Consider the following 26224-nt stretch of genomic DNA (forward strand, 5'->3'; position numbering starts at 1 on the left):
TATATATATATATATATATATATATATATATATATATATATATATATATATATATATATAGAGAGAGAGAGAGAGAGAGAGAGAAGAGAGAGAAGAGCAGGCGCACGTAGAAAATTAGAAAAGCAAGAACAAACATTTATTTTCGCCGTTTCACCGGGGGTCCTGCCTTCATCAAGAGTCATCAAGATGAAGGCCGGAGTCCGTCCGAAACTTTTGTCACTCTTCAAATTTATTTCAAGTGAATACGTCTGTAAGCTCACCGGATACATTCGCAAATTACATTATGTGCCATAAAGTAATAATTTAAGAGTTAATTAGTAAATTTTTGTTAATTAGTTGAACATGTATTTAGATTTCTCGTGCTAGTAAATTCCGCCTCTTCGAGTAATTCAGCTCAAGAACAAGAATTATATCTGTGACAGGCGTGTTTTTTTTTTTTTTTTTAATTCAGTAAAACTTGAAAATGATCACCCCGTATATCAGTGTAGGATTCGATCACAGAATACGGTAGCAAAGCAGGCAAAAAAAAAAAAATGAAGCATGTATGAACGAAAATGGACTCAATACGGATGTCATACGGCGCACTTTTTATCGTTGTCGAGCCCGATTCGGATCGAATTTCTCGGTCGCGAATGGCTCCTTTGCGCAAGCTGCGGGAGGGAGCCAATCGCGGTCGAGAATATCGATCTGGATAGGGCTCGATCGCGATAAAAAGTGCGCCGTGTGACGCCGGTATTACTGACGTTCGGCCTCGGCCGCGGACCGACCTTTTCGGAGTTGGACCGGCCTTAGCGCCGAAACTCCGACGAAGGCCAGTCCCGCAGCCAGAACGCCAGTATGGGCCGTGAACCACTTCGAAATCGATTCACGGGATACCGAGCAAAGCGGTTCCTCCATCCCCATGCTTAGGTGGAGTGGATAGCTCGAGTGTTACCTTGAGGAAGTCGTCCTTGCTGCTCTCGAGCTTTTCCAGCTCCCGTCGGAGGTTCCCGACGGTCTCTTGGCTGATGTCCTCGGCCTGAACGTTCACGAAGCCCGCGTTTTCAAGGAGCTGCGCATAACAAGCGGTGCGGTCACGATAGTTCGGGGCCGCAAGCTCATCTAGAATGTGTGTACTCTTTCTGACCTATGACGTACGCACTACGCAGGCTACGCAGAGAAAATAACTTAAGAGCACTCTTGAAGATCTACCATCGTGCAAGTCTTGGGTGAAAGTAGAGCGAGGTCGTTTTGGAGAGACGTACAAAGTTTCAGCGTGCTATAACGAAAGAGAAATGTCTTCTTGATGATCAAGGTAATGCATTTAGTCTAGTAGATGGTATTTACGGTCACCGCGAGGAAAGGTGTGGGCGCGCTGGCCTCCGAGATCGCCTGATCTCAGAGACCATTATCTATCCACTTTGGTTGGACGCAATCGCTGCTGGTCTTTGCTTCTCCTCGGCGTGTTTCGGTATTCCGGCATACATTTACAGCAGCTATGCTAAAACACTTGTCTTGCGAATTTTTTCAAGTGTTAGTGGTCTCACCGGTTTATAGGGTACCTTTGAAACACCGCATTCTGTCCTGTTGGAAGCCTGTTCGATAGTTGCTATGCCTGCGGTTGTAACGTAAGTAGGGCTGGACAGGGATGCTCTAGCATAGCAGCGTGCAGGCTCGTGCAGACAGTTTCTGCAAGCATGCAACGTGCATATACCTTTCCGTATTCGGATACGGTGAGAAGGTTGTATTGCCGCTGGGCGACGTATGTCTTGAATTCTTCAGAGTAGTCTTCCTTGTCCCCACGGCAGTAGTCCGTGAAGAATATCCTACCTCCTGGTGCCAGCCATTTCTGCGTGTAGAGCAACAAAGCTGGAAAATTTCGATTTCGGAAAGTTCCGATCTGATTACACGGAAACGGAGAAATCGTATACTGCTCCTGGCCTGTCGCGGAATCGATTTTAGAGTACTTTAAATCTAGGCTTAAATTGCTGAAAATCGAAAAAGTAAGTAACGCAAGCGTCGTGTTTACAACTATAAATCGGCTGTAAAAACACAACGGGGTGGTTAAGCAAGGGATGTATTGTTGACATCTGACGTTTTCAGTTTGATAACGCACAAGGGTACATTCATCAGTATATTCTTGAATATCCTGCGAAGTGTATAGACCTTAAAGTTCTATGTTTAGACACACGGGACCTTAGAGACTTCCGGGTATGGGGATGTGAGTCCTAGACCACCATGCATATATATATTAAAAAAAGAAGAAAATCTGTAAAAGCTGCGTGTTTATTTCGAATGTGAGGTCCATTTATGTTTATTTCCTTGGTTCTAACTTAATGCAAGCTTCCTTGAATTATTTTCTCCAAAAATTTGCAAAATATCTGTTCCTCAGATTTCGCTAAATATGGTATCAACGACTTCTGTATTATTCAACGAATACCGCAAGACCAACCTTATCGCTCTGCCCACCTTAAAACAAGAGCTGAAAGTTAAGCACCATAACACTAGCTTTTTCGAGTTTCAACCTAAAAATCTCGTCACTCTTGGTCTGGAGTAGGCATGGCAATAATGTCGGTCATAGGCACTGACTACGGGGTGGGGTCTCCGGGGCCCGAGCCCCTTCCGAAGTTGGCCAGGGGGGGAGGGGGGTATGCTGCCGAAGGCTACCCCCTCACCCCTATAGTGTCATTATCAGAGTGCTGTTACCCATATTATTTGAGGTTTCTTTTGAGTTGCCCTTCCATTTCACTTAACATTTCATTATGGCTTTATAAAAAAGGGGTCCATATCTGGTGAAAATGTGCTCATATCTCTTCGCCTATCTAACGTGCCTTGCACTGCCGGATTCGTTTTCCCCACCAGACTATCATGTGCCTCACACTAGAGACTTCGCTCAAGCGCTCTTAGCATTCGTGTGAAAGACTCGTTATTCGAAGTTCAACCAGTTTGACCTGCTGCCTGCTTGAGGGGACAACTCAAGTAATCGCTACTGGTGGTGTCCACCCCCAAATTTACCGCCGAAATGCTCGTGGCACCGCGGAACGGCCGAACAATGCGTCACTCACATGGAAGAGCGCAAAAAGCGTGTCCTTGTCGGCGATGTGGAGAAGGGCGTCTCTGCTGTAGATGAGGTCGAAGCTGGCTTCGGGGAACTCCGCTTTCGTGACGTCGGACATCTTGAACTGGATCTGTTGTGCGATAGCAAGGAATCAGATTAAAAATAAGGCGTGGTCAAATGGGGCAAAATTACAAAATTAATCCCTTGGCAACTGGCAAGAAACGGAAGACGGCGTAGAATTTGCTGATCACACAGGTCAAATTTTTGTTTAGCTGCCGGTTAAAGATGCATGTATACGGTCCAAGACTGGTGTTTGGTACTTGCTTTGTCGAGGTCACTGCGTGTTCTTGAGATGTGCCTCTACGGAGATAAAAAAATAAGAGCTCGCTTAAACAAAGGCAACCATTTCCGCAGTGGCGAGAATATGACCACCGCGTGTGCTAAGAGTAGAGTGAGTTTTGTCACCAAAACGTCTGCTGCTGCTCACAACCGACTTTTTTATGAATATGACTGCTGAGTAGGTAGATAAATAAAGGTAAATTTAAAGACACAGACTAATATTAAAATTTTTCTAGTTCTTGCACGCCTTATTTTTTTTTTTTTTGGGGGGGGGGGGTAGGGGGTAGGAAGGGAGTGTCAACAAGGGAGTGTTGAGCTGCCATTTATAAGGGTCGATTAAATACGAATTCCGAATATCGAATTGAATACACAAAATGTTTCTGCTTCTGTAAACCTAAACAGAAACCTTGCAGATGAAAGGCGGTGCAAAATATTTCCTTCAATATACGCAACGTTATTTGGAAGTCTATTCGACTGAGAAGCTTTCAGCCGAGTGAAAGTGTGTGCGAATATACGGACTATCGAATAGTCTTTTACAGTTCGAAGGGTATTCGATTCGAGAACTCGATCCACATGAGAAACTTAGCATATTTGTCAAGGTCAAGCATAGTATGGGATACAAGTCGCGTCGGTGTAAGGTTGCCGAATACTCAGACTTGCTCACCCTGTTGTAATTCCACTGCAAGAATTGACCCGCAGGGTCCCACCATGTCTTGTCCACGTCTTTTGTTCCGCTCTTTTAATTTATTCCACAGCAGGAAGCATTGCTGCTTTCCCGACCATTACGTATCTTGCGAGCGCACGGAGAAACTATTGTGCACGATTGCTTGCTGCCATATAATTAAGAGTGCTTCGTGTTTGGGCAGCTTGTAGATTTATCAGTTTTCATGAAATTTGGTTTCGCTTTCAATATACATCGTTATGGTTGACCGCAGCGTCACAAGGTCACGCCACCGGCGTTGCTGGTTTCGGATACATCATCCGGTACTCCTATATAGGGTATTCCAGCTAACGTTAGCGAAGCTGTTAAAAGAGACAGAAAAAGAACGGTGCAAGATGTGGCTATAAGAGCTACGGTGTTCGCGGTCATCAGACCTCTGACGACCGCGAACACCGTAGGTCCAAATCTTATTATCGTATGTAGCACCGTGCTTTTTTCTTTAATGGCTTGGCTAACGTTAGCTAGGGTAGCTAATGTAATGCATCACAGGAAACATAAGCTGACCGGTAGTCGGCATGTGCTGATGCGACTATTCGCTTCAAAGGCCGAATCGAATAGGACACTATTCGATTCGGTCTTTGAAGCGAATAGTCGCTATTCGTAAATGAGAATATTTCTTTAATGCTCTTCGGATATTTCAAAACGTCAACTGCGACCAATTAAACATAAAATTGGGGCTAAAGTATGGTAAATGTTCATCCCCTGAGGGTAGTATAGACATAAAACATGAGAACTTGCGTAGTGGCGCGGGTTACGTTGCTTAATGTAGCCATAGTTTACAGGCTATACATAGGAAACTACAGAAACTACATAGGACACTATTCGACTCGTTATTCGAAAGTTTCTAATATTCGCACACCCCTAAGCGCTTGGTGTATTCAACACATAAGCCTCGAGCAAAACCTATAGTAAACAAGTCTATAATGTTGACGTCTACAAGGCGGCTAGCGTTTGATGCTTCCTAGACGTAAGACTAAAGACCTAGCCAAGACGTTTCAAGACTTGTACGCGATTACAGGACTGCCACGGCGTTTGATGTCACTTGGACGTAAGCTAATGAGGACGTATAGTCCAAGTTCAAAACGAACAATTGTCAAGGAGATTGATGTTAAAGTCGACAAGTGCCTGACAAGCCGCGATACCTTTCGGACCTTTGTCAAAGCGTTCGTTGCCATTTCACGCGTGATTTGATCTGCCTTAGTTGCACTGGACCCGTGTGGAACTTTCGCTGTTCGAAAGCCTGTGAATGCTCAAAGCAGCATCCGTTTACCAGAAACGCTAACAGTAGTAGCGGCTTGGAGATGTTCAAATCTGTCACGAGATGCTTTGGTGTTCCGAGTACGGCTGTGTCGTAAGGCATAAAGTAGGCTACCTGATATTTTTTTTCGTGATACACGAATACATCACGTTGCGAGGTTGAATATCTGAAAACTTAGAGAACAGTCTTCTGGCACATTAGTGTGCTGGAGAAATAAATAGTCTTCCTATTTTACCGCTCAGTTCTTCAACGAACACGCGCACACACGCACACACACACGCTGTGTTGGCATGTAAGACATGATTTCAATCTGTCACTATCATAAGGACATAACAGCTTATTAACAAAAATGCATCTGGATCTAGTTGGTGCATATTTGTTAACAGGATTTCGCGAAAGAAACCTAACCACAAGCTGACGGAACATGCGCTCGTCCTGTCAGTGTAACCGTGTTTCCTTTTTCTTTTTTTCATTTGTTTGCGCAGACAATCAAGCTAATGGATAATTCGCATGTAAGCGCGACAGGGTTTAAAAGTGTTGGCTAGCTGACAGACGGATTATAGTAATCTAAGTCTATTGTAAAGTTTGTTCAGAATCGCCAGCAAACCTAATGTTAACCTGAGCAAGCCGAAGACAACACCTCTATTCGATAAATACATGTTCCTCGGTATCTACGGTGTACTACATCTCCGCTTTGTTAAATCTTGTAATACGCACATCCATGATTTGCATAATGATGGAAAGCGAATGTCCTGCTGATTCATGGTAATGCATGCGATGAGCCCTTACCTTGTCTGCGAGGTGTGGCCTCTGGGCGAAGTGCTCGAGCGCTATAGACATCATGTTGACGGAAAGGTCCACTGCCACGACCCGCACGTCGTACTTCTGCATTAGTAAAAACGGCGGCGACAGACGAGGCTTCAGTAAAGTGAACAAACTAATTATTCGACTACAGTACACTCCGCTTAAACGAAACTCGAAGGGAAAGAAAAAAAAATGGTTCAGTTTATCAGAAGTTTCGTTTATGCGAAGGACGCAAAAATCACGAAAAATCGATTAAATTCAAAAGCGTCGAGTGTTTTAATTCCATTGAGGCCAAAAATATGTCATTGTACTATGCTTGGGACTAGCACATCTTCTGTGTCGCAGAAGGCATTTGTTCATGCGTTCTCGCTTTTTGAATGTCGCCATCACGATGCGCCAAGGGACGCGAAAAATAGCCAACGTGAACGCTGCAGATCAGCCGCTATTGCCACTATAGCGCAACTAGCTGATTGATTGGATTTTCTGGACTGTTGACGCGAAAGTGTCAAATGGTTCATGGAGCGAAAAAGCCGGCGTCTGTAGCAGCGAAACGGCAACTAAATTCCCATTGGCTACGACGCCACGTCACGCGCGCGCCTCGATGGAGCCGAGCGGGCGAAATGTAACACCTGCTGCCTCCGTAACTATAAAAGAAAAATGTTCGCTATTCGATATGGACATTTTACTACTCTAACAGCCGCTTTTCTCAGGTAGAACCATGAGTAAATCACAACGCATGCACATTTTAATCGCCTACACAAGCTTCAGCTGCAGCTTGACCAAGCTTTCATCGACAGCCACCCCCTTCTTGAAACGCCACGTTGCAGGCTGCGGCAAGCTTCCTGCGTTGCCATCTTTAAATGTTTTGCCCTTTTCACTCTTTTGCTTGCGCTATATTGTTGAATGCAATCATCAAATTTTATTGATATCGGTTTAGCCGTTGCCCAAGGAGAGAATTTCTTCGTTTCAGAGGTACTTGAATGCAGAAATCAGGGCCCGTATCTACAAAAAGTTCTTACGCTGTATATAGGATTGGTATTAAAATCAGTTGCCAGCCAATCCTGAAGCTGGACATGTCATTAGCGAAGGCGGCGGTCCAAAGGCAAACGTAACTTACAAACGAAAAGCTTTGTGAATTCGGCCCCAGAAGCCATACGAAAGCCAACGTGAAGAAAGGTGCACGAATATGGAAGCAGCCTTTGGGGGGCGTGAGATCTCGCTTTTCAATGCCACGAAGCATTATAATGCTCCGTAGCATTGTAAAATTCCATAGAAATAATAGTGCCATAATGAATGAAACACACCTCTACATAAATAAAGAACAAATCGGGTAGTCGGGCGATACGCAATATTGCATCATCAATTAACGATAACAAAGAAACGGTTGATCTAGGAAAGCGTATGGCGTGACATGTATCGGCCCCTTACCTCGGCCATGTAGAAGTCGTGGCCTCCGACGCCGCAGCCGACGTCCAAGATGCGGTCGCCATCCTTGACACCGGCTTTCTTCACGCCCCACTGAGAGAACATGAGAAAGTTTGATATCATGTATCTGAGAGCACCGGGCTCCGGCTTGTCTTTCTGGTTGCAGCTTACTATGTAAACATGCCGATTTTTCTTTCATGATTCTGCATTTAAGAACTGGAAAGATACAGTTTATCGAAAAACACACCAGAGTATGAGTTCGAAGCATTTGCACTTTCCTGTGAGCTGTTCCAGTGAGAACACCATAACGCACTACTTATTGCGTTACCGCGCAGCAGCCCGGTGTGGTGCCGCGTATATAGCCGTGGTACCACATGTGGGCCTGCATCATGGACCGTGTTGCTTGCGTAAACGAAGTTATAACGACGCTTCATTTTCTAGGACGCTTGTCTTTTGTCCTGCTATAAGCAGCCATGCTTTGTGCTTCGACAACATTTGAAAAGCTCGGTGCAGACGAACTGTAATGATGACAAAAAGAAAGAGGAAAGCTGCCTGACTGTCGTCGGTTTAGTGGCAGACGTTATCGTGGCAAAGAAATCCTAGAACTTCGGCTTCCAGCACACAAATTCCGGAGCAAGTGCCACGTGCACTTCACGAAAAGCACAGACCAGCGCTAATTGGTGGATCTAGGAACCTCGCAATTCCGCGCTCACAAATTTGAGTGAAGTGAACATCTCCCATTTCCCGCTCCTCCTTGGTTCTATTCAATGAAATCAAACCCGTGTCTTCAGCCCCGGGCAACACGTCGAATGATTTCTCGCCTTTCCTCTATAAGCTGTCGCCACCCTACTCTTCATCCGAAATTCCTGTCGCGGCCATAATACTTATCTCACCGTACTGTTAATCAGCATAAAGGTAGAACTTGTGCATGTAAGACGACATGTTCTTACGCTTATATTTGCCACGTACGTTGAAATAATGCAATGAACGTCCCTCTGATATCGTTTCCATTAATAACAATGAAAATTTTCGAGAAGCACTAGCTAATATGCTATATAATAGCAAGCATTCGTACGAACTAATGTTGGTTGCTTTTATGTTACTTATGTTATGCCATGCTGTATTACTGTATTTAACAAACTGTCAGCTAACATTGTACAATTTAAAAACATTGTGCATAAGCTCTTCATATATTTTCTCCCGATTTCTTGTGTAACCCACTCCCCTCTCTAATGCCTAAATGCCCTGAAGGTAAATAAACAAATATTTGTTTTGGTGCGGATCCCTTCACCCCTTTGATGCCACCTTGTGTCCGTCATGGAGAGCCTTCATTAGAGTCTAACCATGTCGAATGTACAAGGTGGTGAACAGGGGGATTGGCCAGGCTCATAACTCGACCGTTCTTATCTGCTGCAGTCTTTGTTGCCCTCAATATTCGCGTGTCCCTCCGCGTCAGAACACCGCCTGTTGTGTCAGTTGTTGGAGTTCCAGATCCCGCCCATAAGCTTCGGCTCCGAAGCCAGGTCATCGTGAAACGTAATGCGCATTTTCCAGCTGTACAAAGCCGAGCCGAGTCCACTTTACCTCAGTGGTGGATAGTCCGCCCGTGCTGACGAAGGTGTTCCCGAAAATCCACTCGTAGAGGCGCACTCCGTTGCGCGAGTACTGCCGCTGGTCCAGGAACTCCTGGAAGCTGTGGAAGTCCTTCACGGCGTCGGTGCGCATCTTCTTGGCCAGGAAGCACACCTGACACGGGTTCTGCTTGTGCTGCATGTACAAGGTACCAGGCGTACAGATAGGCTTCCACCGAGAGGTGGTACAGCGTGCATGATGCCTCAAGCATACCACTGCTACGGAAAAGCATGGCGGTTTCTAGGGGCGGAAGACCAGCGAAGAAGGATTCAGCACGGGGACAACTCTGATATTTTTTAAAATACAAGTATCCATTCAAAACGCACAGATATGCCATCATTGAGTAACCTCTGAAACGATTTGTATGAAATGTGTTGCACTTAGGAGAAAAAAGTTTAATTATGGTGATTGTTGGAAGCAGACTTATTAGTACTTCAATAATATTTTGCGGATATCGCGGAAAAGTACGTAAAAAAAGAAAAGCAGAAAGTAGCAAATTTATTCGCTTTGCGTTCAAAAAATATATATCGAACTTCTGTAAACTATATTCGTCCATAGCGGATGATTCCACAATGCATTAGCTTACAGTTTGCGTGAAATCGTTACTTTGCTTATGCGACTATTACAAAGGGTATAATATGCGCAAATTATTGGCACGTTTCAGAGCGATGAAGAATGTGTTGATCTTGTCCGTTTGTCACGTGCTAGTAAATGCAGTGCACAAAGTTGTGACCAGGAAAGCATAGAGCCTATAGGGCTTGTGTATCAAATGTCTGAAGTTTTTTTAATTATCGGCAAATAATATTTTTTTTACATACATCGATAAAAAATAAAAAGAAAACTGCATTACGCAGTCGGTAGAACCTCACTTTTTGTTTGAAATGCCGCAAATTCGTTCAAATCAGAACTTAGGTGGCCAAAGATAGCATTTCTGTGAGTCACATGTGTTTCATTTCATCTATTAAGTTCATAAAAACGGAGTAATAGTCTTATACCGGGGTCACACGGGGTACTTTCGGTCGCTATCGAGTCAGCGATTCGTAATAAATTTATTGAGCGCGATTGACTCCGAAGTGCAAGCACCGTATGGGAGCCAATCACGATCCAAAAATTCGATCCGGATCGGTCTTGATCGCGATTGAAAATGCTCGGTGTAACTGAAGTTCAGCATCCACTGAACTGATCGTCATGTGGATCGCCTCTTTTCTGAGAGAACACAAAAATCTACCGGCTACTGAGGGCATATTTCGACTTACACCAACGAATTCTGCTAAAGATAGGAAAATTAAAAAGAGAGAATTGAAGTATCATGTTTACAGTTTAGTTGTACATTTCATTAAAAAATGTCCCTGTTAGCGCGACATTTGCAACGCTCACCTGAACAATGTGAGGATCTTGCTTAAGCTGTAAACTAGTATAACACGGTTTCCCAGCTTTAGGCTCCTCGATACAGATACAGTTTACAAAATTTGTTTTTTTGTGCTGTGTTGCAAACTTGGTGTTTGTTACCGATTTTCGACAAGTCTAAAGAATTCGCAATTGCCCCCTAAAGGCGAAGCACCGATTGTGATAGCAAATTAGTAGATAGCTGTACGAACTAAGGATAGTAGTTTTATCGGCCGTATAAACTTGTAAACATTCGCTTACTAACTAAATTAACAATGATAGAATGTGTAAGAATGACTCAAAGAGGACGTAGAAAGAAACACACACAGAGACAGCGCTGCCTTTTTGTGTCTGCTTCTTTCTATGTCCTTATTCAGTCGCGCTTACACATTCTATCATGGATACAAACCAACTAGCCCGCCAACGTTTTTCAACTAAATTAATCAGCACGGTTTCACGCGCGCACAGGTAAACATGAACACATCTCGCTCGATGAGCGCTGAAACTCGCTGTCAGAATTCTGTAGTGAGGAATCGCGGGAGCAGCGAGCGAATTGACATTCATGTATCTTTCGCTTTAACGCGAACGAAACGTCGAAAGCACAGCGCATACGAAGCTACCGGCACTACGCGCGCTCTGCAAACATCGCAGATCGCTTTGAAGATGAGGCCCGCGCGGGCGTGCACTTTGGCCACGTCGCAGATTGCTTTCAAGACACGCGAGCGCCGGCAACGCGTCCCTACGGCGTCCGCGATTCGCGTGGCCAACGCCGTAGAAGACGCCGCGGTTGTCTCCACTCTGTACGGAGCGGCGGGCGAGGACGACATCGAGGCACCCTAGCAGCCGCCGGAGAAGAACGCCCCTCCTCCCTCGCCTGACCCCCCTGCCTCTCGCGCGATAGGAGAGGGCACGCATCCGGGCTGCGTTCCTCGCTCGCGCACGCGAGATTGAACCGCGTTCGCCGGCTCACCCTCACAAGCTTTCACTCATACGGAACGTTACGGCGACGGCGACGCTGACGGCAGAAATGCGCCTGGAGTGTCCATATAATTGCTATCGCATTAAAAGAAAAGAATGTGCACAAACAATCAATCATGATCGTCATTGTCAGAAATACTCTCATAAACGGTTGAGCTGATTTATACACCAAGTTTTTTTGCATTTAAGAGAACTTGGATTTCGATACCGACCGCAGGAAGCAGAATTTTGATTATGGCTTAGAATATTTCAGAACTACGCCGAATGTTAATAAGTTAGCAAAGAAACTGAAGCGCAAACATTACAAATCTGTAGACCTGTACCAAAAACAGACATTGAAGTTTTGAAAGCTGCATCTGTTACAGAATCTAAAACAAACAAATGTGCTTTTTAGGTTTACAGCTTACTCGAAATTGTTGTAATGTTTACAAGCAGTTTGCGAAAGCCTTAATCACAAATTAGCGGTACCTTTTAGAACGGTGTACGATACATTAATTTTGTCCGCTTAATATGTTTCAGTAGGTGGTGTTTACGGAATTGTGATTTCGTGTTTCTATTGCTTTGTTACATGTTTGGAAAGTCATTCTTCAGTTTATTTTCTTTTAATATTACGATTTTCAAATTTTTTTGTAAAATATACATGACCTCAACGATCGGCGCCCTGCAACAGGTAGATGTTGAATTTTCTTTTTATATAGATATGCAGCTAGCTTCATCAGTATCGGTGCAGTGGACGCCTACAAAAAACTGTTTCTTCGTCCGCGCGTATTCAGATAGGAGTGCCTGAAGTAAATTTGAGGTAATTAAGAGCGCTCTTGAGGTAATGGAAGGTACTCCTGTTTACACAGCCGCAAACACATAAGGTAGGTGATACGGCCACGCCGATTATTGCTTTTAAAAATAAGAAACTCTTCGACGTCGTACTGGCAGTAGGCGAAAATCAGCTCATAATCAGCTTACACGTTGTCCTTCAGATAAATTGACAAGAAAAATAAGCGATGTGAAGAGCGGTTGTGGTCGCCGTGGTCAAGAAAGGCGTCTATGCGGCCGCGATTGCGTAGCCTGCTCAAACAGTGGGCTTCACTACACAATTCCAGCAGTCTGCACTCGCGAATGCAAAACAATCATAACAGGAAAGGGCAGCAAACTAGAAATGTGCGCAACTGAGACCCGAGCAAAGCAAGCGTCAAGCGAATGAATCACCTTGACGACGCGCCGACGACGGTGCGACCAATGGCAGAGCGGAGCTTTCCAAAACTGGCTCGCCGTCCAGACGACGAGATAGGAGTGTTAGGTCGGCGGCGCCTGTGCGGTAGGTGAAAAGCGGCAGCGACGAGCAATTTCTCAACCTCCGGCCCGCAGAACAAACTTGGCAAGTTAGATCCGCAAGTACGAGGAGCTGCGATTGGCTGTGGGGAAGCCGCCGCTGTCAGCCCAGATAAACCAAGGCAGACAACTGGAGTATGAGGCAGGGAAGGCACAGCTGGTCCGCCAGGTTTCCAAAGCTTAGTCGCCCCTTTTCGTGCGCACACGACGCTGTGTGCGAGTTCATGGACAACTCCACCGCCCCCCTTGCTCTCGCCACGTCCTTTCTCCAAAGGCCAAAACAGGAAAAAAAAAAAAAAATCCGGACCATTGTTACAACCAACAAAGCACTACTCGGCAAAATGGATAAGCGAAGTGCAGCGTATTGTCGTTATCATATGTGGCCGGCGCAATCTTTTGGTCAAGCGAGGTGGTGACGGGATCCTTCGGAGCTATCTCCGGCGCTGACGATACCTATCTTAATCCACAAGCGTCAATACACATCGTGCAGTGACTCCTCGATCGAGAAGCTGAAGGTCACATACATGCGATCGCGCACTTTCTCAATCAACATGCCGATGTTATCTCGCCTTCCTTTTAAGAGTCTGATGGCGAGACGCCGTACGTGATACTTATCGACCGGCAGTTTCAAATCAGGTGACAGAAACCGGGCGGTCTTCGTCAGCACTACAGAAGTGGCAAAGATGTCACGCGTTCCTCTGCAGTGATAGACGATAACGCGACGGAAGAGCTCACGCGGTTCAGGAACCCCGGTGGTCAGAGTCGCACATTCCGTAAAATGCATTCCAGTAGCCCGAATGCGATATGAGATATGAGGTGCTCTCGCGAAAGCAACAATAATCACTTCTGAAATGCACCTTAGCTTTCGCAGCTGGCGCAGGAAAAAACACGATCGACAACATCTACGTTTGCCTGTCCTCGCTGCAGATTGGCCGAATTGTATCCTGATCCCATATTGCCAGTATATGCCGCCATAATGATCTTTCTAACCGCTGCTAAGCACGAGGTCGCGGGATCGAATCCCGGCCACGGCGGCCGCATTTCGATGGGGGCGAAATGCGAAAACACCCGTGTACTTAGATTTAGGTGCACGTTAAAGAACCCCAGGTGGTCGAAATTTCCGGAGTCCCCCACTACGGCGTGCCTCATAATCAGAAAGTGGTTTTGGCACGTAAAACCCCACAATTTAATTTTTTTTTTCTTTCTAACCGAATTGTTCTGTTCGAATAAAAGTTTAATGCAGACTGCTTCGCTCATTTCTGTGCCACACATGACGGATATCTTTCAAGCCCAAGGGGTTCGGAAGTTTTGACCGTTTTGATTAGGGGTGTCCGAAGATAAGAAATTTCTAATACGAATCATACAATCCCCTCTTTGGTTTGTGTTCACGAGATTTACAATAGTTGTCTGATATAATTTGAGGAATAACAAGAGTTATTGGAGTCTACAGAGAGAAAGACTGACTAAAGTAACGACTGTTTCGAATGATTCTGCTGCTCTATATAGAGCTGCGGTTGCCAAGGGGCGTCATGCCTTGAGCAAACGAGTGGAGGAGATGACTTCTGCTCAATAATTTCCTCTCGTGCAGTAAGAACACCTCACTTTGACGCCTGCTATACAAATTGCGCGTTTAGTTTAGCTTTCAGTACCGTGCTGTTCTTTTGTTTCATTACTATCATTGGTGCATCAGGTAGAATCACCTTTCTGCTGTGAAGGGCATTACACGTATCAAATGACGTAAATAAACTTTTACCCAATGGATTGCACGCGACTTTTATATTTTGCTTTGTTTAGGAATAAAAAAAGAACATCCGATATTCAAAGGGTTTTTTTCTCAAATATTTGTATTCGATTCTATTCGGAAATTTATCTTATCGGAGCATTCGAACACTTTTGACGCAGCGCAGTAGATATGTGCCGGTAGTTGGTAACTGCATTTCTAGCGCCAGACTTAGGTATGGGCACCACCCATGCTACCTTCCAAGTGCTTGGAAACGTACTACAGCTTTAATGCGTCTTTCATTTTCACGTATTTTCTTGTTTGTTTTACTACGCTTTTTTCCTGTTTGAGGGAATATTCGATGCAGACAGCCGTTCGTTAGTATTTTGTAATGTGCATTGTTTTAGCCTAAGGGGTGATGAAGTTCGGCTGCATTTTTAATTTTCATATCGGAAACATCCAGTTTTTTGTTAGAGGTTTGATGCAGGCCGATCCGCTCATTTTAGAAAAAAGTAGACGCGTGCGAACGCTGTCCAGTCAACGTGACACTTATTCGCCGTGAAAACCGACGTGTATATATATATATATATATTGAGTAGCGTATATTTGGGATTTCGTGATATATCCCGACCATAAAGGGGCCTAGTTTCCCATTATTCTACACTGAAAATAAATGAAAGAATATATCACGATTGTCTGGCATCTCTTCTTTATAACAATGCTAGCGTAACAACATTTTGTGTGTGTGTGTGTGTGTGTGTGTGTGTGTGTGTGTGTGTGTGTGTGTGTGTGTGTGTGTGTGTGTGTTCGGCCCATGTTCTTTATCGTACTTGGCATGCGCTTGTTCCGTAATATGGACCCTGAATGCCATAGCTGATAAAGCTACTGCACTGGCTTGCGCAAAAAAAAAAAAAAAAAGGCGCAAAAAAAAAAAAAAACTGCTGACGCAAAAACCGCAGCAGGAGGAGGCGGAGGCGCCGCCGCCGTATGCAAATTCCACTCAACGTACGCCGTGGCGTGTACTCCGGATGCTGCGTGTCTTGAGTGCCGTCAGTATACTTTCTTGTCCTTTCGCAGTTGACTTCCCCGACGATTGTATGTGTTTGATGCGGAAAACATTATTATTATTATTATTATTATTATTATTATTATTATTATTATTATTATTATTATTATTATTATTAGTTAACATTATGCCTTTTGCAGCGAGAGCCAGCGCGCCCTGCTCTGAACCGCTCTTGCACTACGCTCGAAAGGGAAGCGCACTTCGAGAGACGAACCTTGATGTATGCCTTAACATTGGCCACCTTCTCCACGACGAAGCACTCGATCGGATTGCCGACTGCATTGGGGACCTTCTTGATCATGTTGTAGTAGTCGGACAGCCTCCTGTAGAAAGTGGGATTGGTTCTCCGCTTCACGTCACCTTTAGGAAAGGAAACGAAGTCGCGCGAAATGTTTGGAACGCTTAAGAAATAACGCCACGTTATAATGTCACGACTTGGATGTAGTAATTGAAAGTTTACGTGCAATGTCTTCTAACGTTATGGATAAATAAATTATTAGCCGACATCTTATCTGCTTGTAAAGAACCAGTGGCGTAGCCAGAATTTTTTTTAGGGGGAGGGGGAGGGAAGGGGGATGAGAACGGATAGTTAGGTGGTTTTAACCTCTTCAGTTTTCTCTTGTTCTCTCCTAAACTTACCGGATGGCTTAAAGCATGATTCCCTGAGGAAGAGCAGACCGCCATCCCTGAGCCAGGAGATCTCTTTCTCGAGCAGTCGCAAGCATTCCTCGTCGCTCAGGTACATGTAAAGCCAGTTGCTGAACACCACGTCGAAACTGCATAAAAGACGGCGGCGTAGTGCGTTCAGAAAACCTATTTAGAGACCAGCTTCGCCAATCGCTCCAGTATTCGCGTTCTCCTGGTTGAAATACCACTTTGTGAAACAAGACCAGCTGACCGCCATTTTCAAGCGAAAGAGCGAACGAGAGATGAAGGCCAAATTTGTTCACCGAACTGACCAGTTGTCTACTGTGCACTAAGCGAAAGGGAAGCAGTACGCAAGAGTAGGTGAAGTCAAATAACCTGTCTGCGCAAACACGAGAAAGAATCCTGACGACGACTACGGTACTTCATACTGTCCCGATAACTTTAAAACATACACACTAATACTTTTGGAACTCGGGCTCTAGCTCGGGCTGACGTTCGAGTATTCTGCTTTCCGTAAGCCCACGATGGCCAAGCTTGTCGAGCGTGGAGCGGAGAGCTTTCCTTTGCGCGCGGAATTGAGTACAATCGCACGGAACGTGTGAAATCGTTCATTTGCGCCCACAGACGTCATATTCGAGATTTCTGGCCGTTCTTCGTGGGAACGTGAAGAGAGAAAGAAAAGAAAGAGGGAAGGCGGGGATGTTAACCAGAAAGCCGCCTGGTTGGCTACATTGCGCCGAGGAAGGGGAACAGGGAAATAGAGAGAAGAGAGAGGAAGGCGGTCGTTTTCAAAAAAAGTACACAATTACTTTCTTTGCCTTCTGAACCGATGATCTTGTAGTGTCTGTACTCTTAATGGACAATCATCCAATCGCCGCAGTGCACTGGACATTGATTGTCTTTGTACGGCGCCAAATAAATCATAAGGAAAATGAACTGTTTTAATGGGTATCACACATCCACCTCAATGACCATGAGTGGCACTGGCTAACACTTCCACGGCTTGGTTATAAATACATGTACGTGTATGCAGAAGAAAGGGAACAAAGCGAGAGCTGTCGCCGTAGCTTAATTGGTAGCGAATTACACGTGTCACGCAGATGTTGTGGGTTCACCCTCCACCTTAGGCAAAGTTGTCTTTCCTTCCACTTTCGTTACCCCTTTCCTGTATTACTAATATTAAGCTTATCGTAAATCTAACCATCGTGTGTTGTTGATTACGCAGCTAAATAACAGTTATTTCTGTTATGTTTACCTTGGCTTCATGTCACGACGCACATTATATATCACATGCAAAACCTTCCCGGAATCGGGTCCCTGCTGCTCTCACTGGCAAGGCTAGCTCAACACAGAGCGTCATCTGCGGAGTCGCTCCCACATTCAGCATACGCTACAGGACGTGTTTATTGCCTTTATAATCTGACTCCACTGCTGGAGCGAATAAATAGCTCCCCTGAAAGCTTATATGGCGCAGCCTTCTTGTGGACCACATAAGACTCTTGATCTGTACAACTCCACCAGTCTCCCCACTAGTCTCCCCGCCTGGAGAAAACAAACGTGTTTCCCTCTCTATATCTCCTTGGCTTCGCTGCGTGTTTGTTGCCTTCATGTAGTTGTTACTAAAAATCGAGCCCATCAGTTCAATTTATTGTTATCGCAAGACCGAACTGCATAAGTCAACGAACAATCGCGTCATCCTTGTGTAGAAGTTCGGTAGGCACGTAGATTTTACGTTTCACTTCAGTAGACCTTCAACTTATAAGACCGATTTCTTTAACTCTCTAGAAGTTTCTTCAAGCAGAGAGGCGTTTAATTGCACGGAAGTTCCTTTGTGGCTAAACATTTTCATTTGATTTTCCGATTTTCGTTTGGAATTAATGTGAACAGCGATTGTGCTTTCATCAGAAAAAGAAAGATATGCTGCGTTATCAGACGAGAAAGTGCACAAACAAAATGCATTAGTTCACGGTTTACGGGAAATAGTTGACTCGTCGATCTGAGTTCAAAACATTTCATGCTACCAAATTTTTGGTATATTCCCGAGATATGGCGTAATATAGAAATTTTGTACACTTTGGACGTCCTAGTTGATCTGATTCCCTGTACTGTGATATCCGCATTCATGGCAAAGTTAGAGCTCCAAGCTTGGTGCACAGTTCTTCCTTTAAGATTCTTTCTTTCTTTTTTTGATTTTCATTTATATTTCGTAAACGATTAGTGACTGAACTAGAAAACCTGCTGCTAATTCATAGTCGGAAAAGCTTAACTTTGTGTGACAAACTTACTTCATTCAAATCTGTCCAGCAGTTGGCGAGAGAATTACGTATTTTATGTGAAAGGCGCATTTGGCTTATTTGAGTTATTCCTGCATCCTCTGTATACGAAGTACTTCAAAGGCGAACATTGAGCACGCTGTGAGCAGTGTCAACGCACGGACAGTTCAACTGCATCACATGTAGTAAACATTAAGTTGCAACAGGACAATTCAGACGCGCCTTGATGCAGCTGGACTTACCTCTGAGCCGGTAGGTCAAGTTTCATGACGTCAAGCTGGACGAACGAGACATTGCCTAGGTGCCCGTTCCTCTGCCGGTTCGACTCCACATACGCAGGCATGAAGTCTACGGCCGTCACGTGACGTGCCAGGGCGGCCAACTTGCTGGTGAAGCGACTGCATATGTGTTGTGTCTTCATTAGGACTTCGAATGGAAATTAAAAATGAGCAGACTTCCGATTAATGCACCTCTGAACTCATTTACCGCGACAGCTGCAGACTTCTCCAATGGCCCAAACAATGTGCAAAGCTCATAAGTCGAGGTTGAAAAGCAGAACAGTTATTTGGACATACTATTACCAACAGCGTGAAAAGGAGACTAGGATAATATCTATGTTTTCGTCTTAATCAAGGATCAAGGCCGGTCCTCGGCAAAAACGTCAAAATAAATGTATTGTTCAGAGCGCAGCTCTTAGGCGCCCGTCTCTGCGTTGAGCGTCGGCGTCCACCGTAACCGAGCGAACGAGCACAATCAATCAACATTGAAGAAAGTCGCAGTTTCGCCCGAAAGACGAAGCATCGATTACGATAGCAAATTAGTAGACAGCTATACGAAGTAAGGATGGTAGTTTTATTGGCCGTATCAACTTGGAAACATTCGTTTACTAACCGAATTAACATACATATATTGTCGCTTTTGTTGCGTTTTTCTAACAAATTGTTATAAAAGTATGTTCGCGTGCCCCCTTCCCGCCCCATGTAATACCCTCTTCCAGAGGGCATTTAGGGATATTTTGAATAAAATAAATAAATAAACAAAATATGCCGCGTATTCATACAGGTCTTTGCCGGATACGGCTCGGTTTACAAGCGTGAAATATGGGAGTAACTGCGCGACTGTCGGACTTCCATTTGTTTTACAACTTGATCTGCCTTATAGCGCCTGTATTTTTTTTACTAGTATTTAATTATATTACATTGTTCTGTTCGCAGTGAACTCACAATCGACTGAACCATCAATCGACAAATGAATTTTCGTGCCCGCCTTCGGCCTGTTGCATGGATTGATTGATCTTTTATTGATTGGTTGAAGGATTCCATTTTTTCATGATCAACTAACTGTACGCGGGTCAAAACCCGCAAGATTCGTACTTTTAGGTTGCCTGCCAAGGAGTATGTCCAAACCGCCAAGTTGGCATTTTCTTCTTTCCTTTTCTAATCAGAGCTATACAGTTCTTCCTTTCATGTCACTTGTGCAATTACAACGAAGGAGGAGAAGGAGCCAGGTTGAGCTATCAGCACGACAGGGCAGCACGATTCGTCGGAGCTGCCTGTTACAACAACCATACCTGCCGAGGTGGCGTGATGCATGGAACAATGGCAGCCACGCCCTCTCCCTTTTTCTTGTTTCTTGTACAGTCGGACGATTGTAAGGATGGCGAACTTGATCATAAAGGATATCTGCCGTTTCACAATCGCCATTAAGACAACCGTGAAAACATCTGACGTGACACCAAACGAAGCGCGACAGCATGCTCTGCACAAGAAAATAAAGAAAACAGAAGTCGAGAAATGTGAACAAAAAGAGAAGTCGTGCATTGTTTAGTTTAAGTGTATTGACTATAGGCCCGAAAGCTCTCTTGTTGTCCCAAGGCGCCTCAAGCCCGGGGGCCCTGAAGAGGGAAAGGGGAATACGCATGTACCCGGCATAAACTAATCGCCTGAAAATATTCGCAGGCGTGCCTCTCCCCGGAAAAAGAAGAACGACTATAAAACGTATTCGACGTAAGAAAGAACCGCTCGTTATGTCACGTCAGCAAATGGCTCATCGGCTGAGTGAAAAGCAAGGGCATATGTGTTTTCATTAAATTCCTGACTGATATTAGTGCATGACATTGTATGAGAACTAGATCCTTTTTTCTGTCAAACGGGTTTTGCTTGTGGGGGTTCATATACGAATGCTCGCTTTCAAATAAACACTTGCAACTTGCAGAGAACGAGACGTATTATCGTGTTCAGTATTTCTGTCCTTCGTAATATTTATTTATTTATTTATTTATTTATTTATTTATTTATTTATTTATTTATTTATTTATTTATTTAATCAGATGCTCTCAAGGTCGTTAGGTGTTACGGAGAGGAGTGGTAGCGTGAACAAACATAGAATATGTATATGAGCAAACATAGCAAAGTACACATATAAGAGCAGATACACTTAATTATTAATTTTTCCTAATAACGTTTAGTACGGCAATTCGGCACCCGAACTTTGAGATGATGGTCAACACGCGATGATACTTAATGAGGGGCGGTGAGCAGAAGTTCTTCCAAGTTTTGATTGAAGTAAGAAATTTCGTGAAATACGCATAGTCGGGCTTGGCGGCGTCGTGCAGAAAGGTCAGGAAGATCTAAAGTTCACTTTCTTTTTCATCTGTCAAACATTAGAATGGCGCGAATAGTTGGAGAGAATGAAGCGTTCAGAAGGGTTTTGAAGTGATTCCAGGGACGTGATTAGTTATTTAGTTAGGGGTCCCAGACAGATGAGGCATATTCTACCTTGGATCGGACTAAGGTCTTGTATAGTAGCAATTTTAAGGATTCCGGGGCTTTGGAAAATTTCCTGCGAGGGAAACCAAGCATGCGACTGGCGTTATTAATAATGTATTCGACATGCACGTTCCACGAAAGATCATTAGTGATGTGAATGCATACGTACTTGTACGAAGTCACCGTAGTTAGAAGGGAACCATTAATAATATAAGATTTGGGACTAGAATCGATAGCAGATCATGTTATTCTCATTGATTTGCACTTATTAGTGTTAAGTTTCATTTGCCAAGTGTCGCACCAACGAGAAATGTCATTGAGATCAGATTGTAATATGCAGGCATCAGATAAGTTAGTAATTTTCCTGTAAAGTCATCATCAAATAATATTATATTAGAGAGAACTGATCTGGGGACACCGTTGATGTAAATGAGGAAAAGAAGGGGCCCGAGCGCGAAACTCTGAGGAACCCCTGACGCCACTGGACAATAATTGTGTGTACTGCTGACGTCCAAGACGAAGCTTTACCAACCAGTCAAAATGTCAGTTCTGCTAAGCATTTCTATGTTGCTAGCAGTAATGTGTACCTTGGCTAATCTAAGTATGAAAGACACAGAGGAGTTATCTTGTGCACGCAAGATTTAGGGCAGTAAGAGATACTGAACTTTCTACGAGAGTCGTGCTCCGTCCAGCCCAGCTTTATCTTTTTAATGGCCCCTCTTTAAACCGCGTCGGAAAGCTTGCTTACACACTAGAAGTTGTAAAGAACTTTTCAGGGATGGTTAATTTCGCTGCAAGGATTTTCAAAACGGGTTTAGCAGCGACCGAGATAGATGCAAATCAAATGTCAAAAACAATTGTACGAGCAGGCAAGCTACCATCCCGGCATACGAGGCTCCCGTTGCCTCGGCCAGCGCCCACAAGCGACATTCTTCTCCTCCCTTCTACCATTTTGTTTGACGAACGTTGTCAGTTGCTTCGTTCTTTTATTTTGTTTTAATGTTTTGTGACCCCTCCCCGCTTTGGCTGCCAGAAGGCGGCTGGTAGTATTACATAAATAAAAAGTCGTAATTTCGCCCGAAAGGCGACGCATCGATTTCGATAGGAAATTAGCAGACCACCATGCGAAGTAACGATAGTAGTTAATGGGTCGTATAAACTTGTTAAACACTCGCTTACTAACTTAATTAACAAGCATGGTCTCAGCGCGCACAGGTAGACATGTACACATCACACTCAACGACTGTGGACACTCGCTGTCAAAAAGTGCGCGTGAGGAAACGCGGCAGCAGCAGCGAGCTAAGAGACCTTCGTGCTGTCCATCGCTTCAATCGCACACTGAGTGGCGAGAACACAGCAGACGCGAAGCTTCCTCCGCGCGCGAGATAGAGGCGCGATCGTCGGCTCACCCTCGCACGCTTTCACTCGCACATGCAGCAATACGGCGCACGACAACGGTGTTATCACCCTTGGGCTTTATGCGGAACACGACGGCAACAGCAAAAATGCGCCTGGAGTGTCCATATAATTGCTATGGCAATAAAATATCGTGATCCAGGCGCCACTCCACTTTGGTTATTGTGCTGTGCAGTCCACTGTGCCTGCGTGCGTGTGCGTGAAAAGAGCGCGTTGGCTTTCGTTTCAATTTTGAGCTGTTTTCGCGGCGTATACTGTACTGAGCAATATTGTACTTAGAAGGGTGATGGTTTGGGCTAGTTGGTTTTCCATGAGACGGTGTGCATGGTGCAGCGTATGTGTCCTCTGTCCCGATTCGCGCTGCACCACACAAAATTATACCGTCCAGAGATACCGCGATAAAGCCGATTTTCTCCTTGAAATTATGGTTGACTCGCCTCGCTATAGCTCGGTGTGCTTTGTCTCGCGCTGCTAAGCTCAAAGCCGCGAATTAGATTTCTACAGCGGTGGCCGCATATCGATGGGGGCGAAATGCAAAATCTGTCGTGTACTTACATCTAAGAGAACCCCATGTGGCCAAAATAATTCCGGTATCCTCGTAATCGCAATCGTGCCTCGTAATCAGATCTTAGTTTTCGCACGTAAGACCGCAGAATTTAATTTTGAAATTGAATACTCTAGTCTAAACTTGACATTGCGAGCTTTCCAGTGAATCCGTCAATTTGAGTTTGTGCTTCTGAATTTCAAATGCATTCAGCTTTTTCGGCGAACCCGTAGCCCATATACATACTTGTGCTCATTGCGCTTGTTTGTTTTTGCTGTGCCAAAGTCATGGTGTGACGCCCGTATACTATACTGCGTCTTCGCGAAGTACAACGAGAACGCTTCGATGGATTTACCGAATGTTTTTTTCTTTTTTCTTCTATACTTACCCGATTCCGGAGCCCAGCTCGAGCACGTCCTTTCCCGAGATGTCGGGCAGGTGCGACAGGATCTCGGCGCTTTCCTCTACGTTGAGCAGCTGCGCACGGGCGTCCAGCATCATGCTCTCGAGGCTCGGATCGAAGTGCTCCCAGTAGCGGAGCATCGTGTCGCGAACGTCGCCGCCATCTGAGCACCCGAGTATAGAGGCACGAACATGCCGCCGCAGTGTCCCAATGATACGTAATAATAATAATAATAATAATAATAATAATAATAATAATAATAATAATAATAATAATAATAATAATAATAATATTTATTGCCACAAAATATACAAAATAACACAAGCAGGCCGGTCTAAGCCTCAGTTGGCTTGTAGGACCGTGCCTATGAATGTAATAGACAAAGCAAAAAAAATATATATATATACATAAATTGATGAGATGAATAAAAAAAATGAAAAAAAAAATGAAAGGCAAAAAATTTGAAAAGAACAAGATAACATTTGGTTATCTACATATAACAAAAGTTGAAGAGGTAAATATTGCGATGCAAAAAAAAAAAAAATGTACAAGAGGGTAATTTTACTATAGCTGCTTTAAGAAGTGTTTGAGCGTGCTTTTTGATGTCGCGTTAAATATTTCTTCGGGTAATTTGTTAAATATGTCAGGCACATAAGCGCGGCGTCTGGCCGCGCCATACCTTGTGGCTGACCGCGGAACTACATAACGGACATGTTTTCTAAGCTCCCTTGCGGCGGCACGTTTTTGTTTGAAAGCGGAATTCCAGAAATGTTTAACGACAACTGTTTCTATAAGTAATGAACGGAAGTTTGGTAGCCCAAGTTCACGGAAGATGTTTGCAGATGTTACTATTGGGGAATTGTACGCAACATTTTTAAGAATGTTTTTTATAATCCGGTCGACCCTGCATCTCCAACGATCTGAACAAAAGCCAAAGACTGTAATGCCATACCTCAACACACTGTAACCTAGTGCCTGTGCTATAATCTTTTTTACAGACAAGGGTGCAATACTTTTGATATTAAATAACAGCCAGGCTACTGACCTCAGTTTAGAACAAATAAGTGATAAGTGATGTTGCCACGATAAATTACTATCGAAATAGATTCCGAGATATTTCACACAATCCACGTATGGAATAGGCGCACATTTACAATGAACACAGTCTGACTCATGCAAATAGAGAGGCATGTTAATAACAGTAGTCTTAAGTGGGGAGCGAAAACAAACCAGTTTTGTTTTTTGGGTATTTACAACAATTCCATTATTAGAGAACCAAAGCATTGCCTTGTACACGTCATTTTGTAACATTTCAGTGGATGTTTTATAAGAAAGGTGTTTCGCTAATAATACAGTGTCGTCAGCATACTGGAATACTGAACATTTCGAAATTGCCAAAGGGAAGTCGTTAACAAAGATATTAAACAACAATGGCGACAAAATGGACCCCTGAGGAACTCCAGCTTTTACCGACAGCTTAGAACTAAATATGCCCTTATCATCGGTAGAGACCACCTGAAATCTGTTGCTCAAGTAATTTTCGAGAACTTTGTAGAAAGGCCCACGAAATCCCCAAAAATGCAGTTTACTTAACAAGATTTGATGATTCAGGGTGTCAAACGCTTTCGCTACATCTAAAAATAGCGCACATGTGAAAAGATTCTGATCAAATGCCGAGAACAGTTCATCTGAAAATTCCTCAAGCAGTGCCACAGTACCACGCCCGGAAACAAAGCCAAACTGTCGATCGGTCAGGATAGAAAATTTGTTAAGAAATGAAGACATAGTGAGGAAAAGAAATTTTTCTAAGACCTGAGCAATAATCGGCAATATAGAAATTGGCCGATAGTTTTCAATACTATCTTTCTTCCCTGACTTATGTAGTGGTACAATAACTGCAGTTTTTAAGCATTCTGGAATTTCGTCGCCTTCCAAAAAACCATTCAGTATATGCAGGATAATATCTGACAGCGCATTGAAATTCCTTCTGATGGTGTGTAAAGAAATTCCATCATATCCAGTGGGCTTGTTAGGACGGAAACTGAAAATAATTTCTTCCAGATCACCCTTCAAAATTTTCGGAAGAAAAGCCGACGCAGATACAGAATGCCCTAATGGCGTAGTGCTTGTATATAATAATAATAATAATAATAATAATAATAATAATAATAATAATAATAATAATAATAATAATAATAATAATAATAATAATAATCAATGTCATCCTATGTATGAAAATTGAGACATTGGAACTAGCGATAAAAAAATTGACGCAGGAATAGAACGAGAGAAAAGACAAAAGAGGCGATGATGTGTACTTAAGGAACTCTTTAATTCTCAGAAAACAGCATTCATACTATATATGCGCGCATACGTAACACTGATTTGTTATGACAGCGTGAGTATTTTAACACTTCCTCTCCGCGTCCCTTTTTCCCATTACAGAGGCAGAAACGTGGTCGGTGAAAGATTGTCATGAA

The 26224-nt window shown here is 43.9% G+C and overlaps 1 protein-coding gene across 1 annotated transcript in view; it reads right to left on the reverse strand.

The window, feature by feature from the left end:
• LOC126521382 (uncharacterized) overlaps window positions 1–26224 on the reverse strand; it is a 33264-nt gene that overhangs the window by 3246 nt on the left and 3794 nt on the right. The window contains exons 2-11 of the mRNA XM_050170072.3: window positions 23730–23907; window positions 18856–19011; window positions 16332–16468; window positions 15907–16052; window positions 9169–9351; window positions 7588–7677; window positions 6145–6240; window positions 3045–3167; window positions 1694–1828; window positions 935–1051 (exon numbers count right to left, since the gene is read on the reverse strand). Coding sequence (XP_050026029.1) covers window positions 935–1051; window positions 1694–1828; window positions 3045–3167; window positions 6145–6240; window positions 7588–7677; window positions 9169–9351; window positions 15907–16052; window positions 16332–16468; window positions 18856–19011; window positions 23730–23907 — 1361 coding nt within the window. The remainder of the gene's footprint in view (window positions 1–934; window positions 1052–1693; window positions 1829–3044; window positions 3168–6144; window positions 6241–7587; window positions 7678–9168; window positions 9352–15906; window positions 16053–16331; window positions 16469–18855; window positions 19012–23729; window positions 23908–26224) is intronic.

Source organism: Dermacentor andersoni, chromosome 6, assembly GCF_023375885.2.
Source record: "Dermacentor andersoni chromosome 6, qqDerAnde1_hic_scaffold, whole genome shotgun sequence".
Classification (NCBI taxonomy): Eukaryota; Metazoa; Arthropoda; class Arachnida; order Ixodida; family Ixodidae; genus Dermacentor; species Dermacentor andersoni.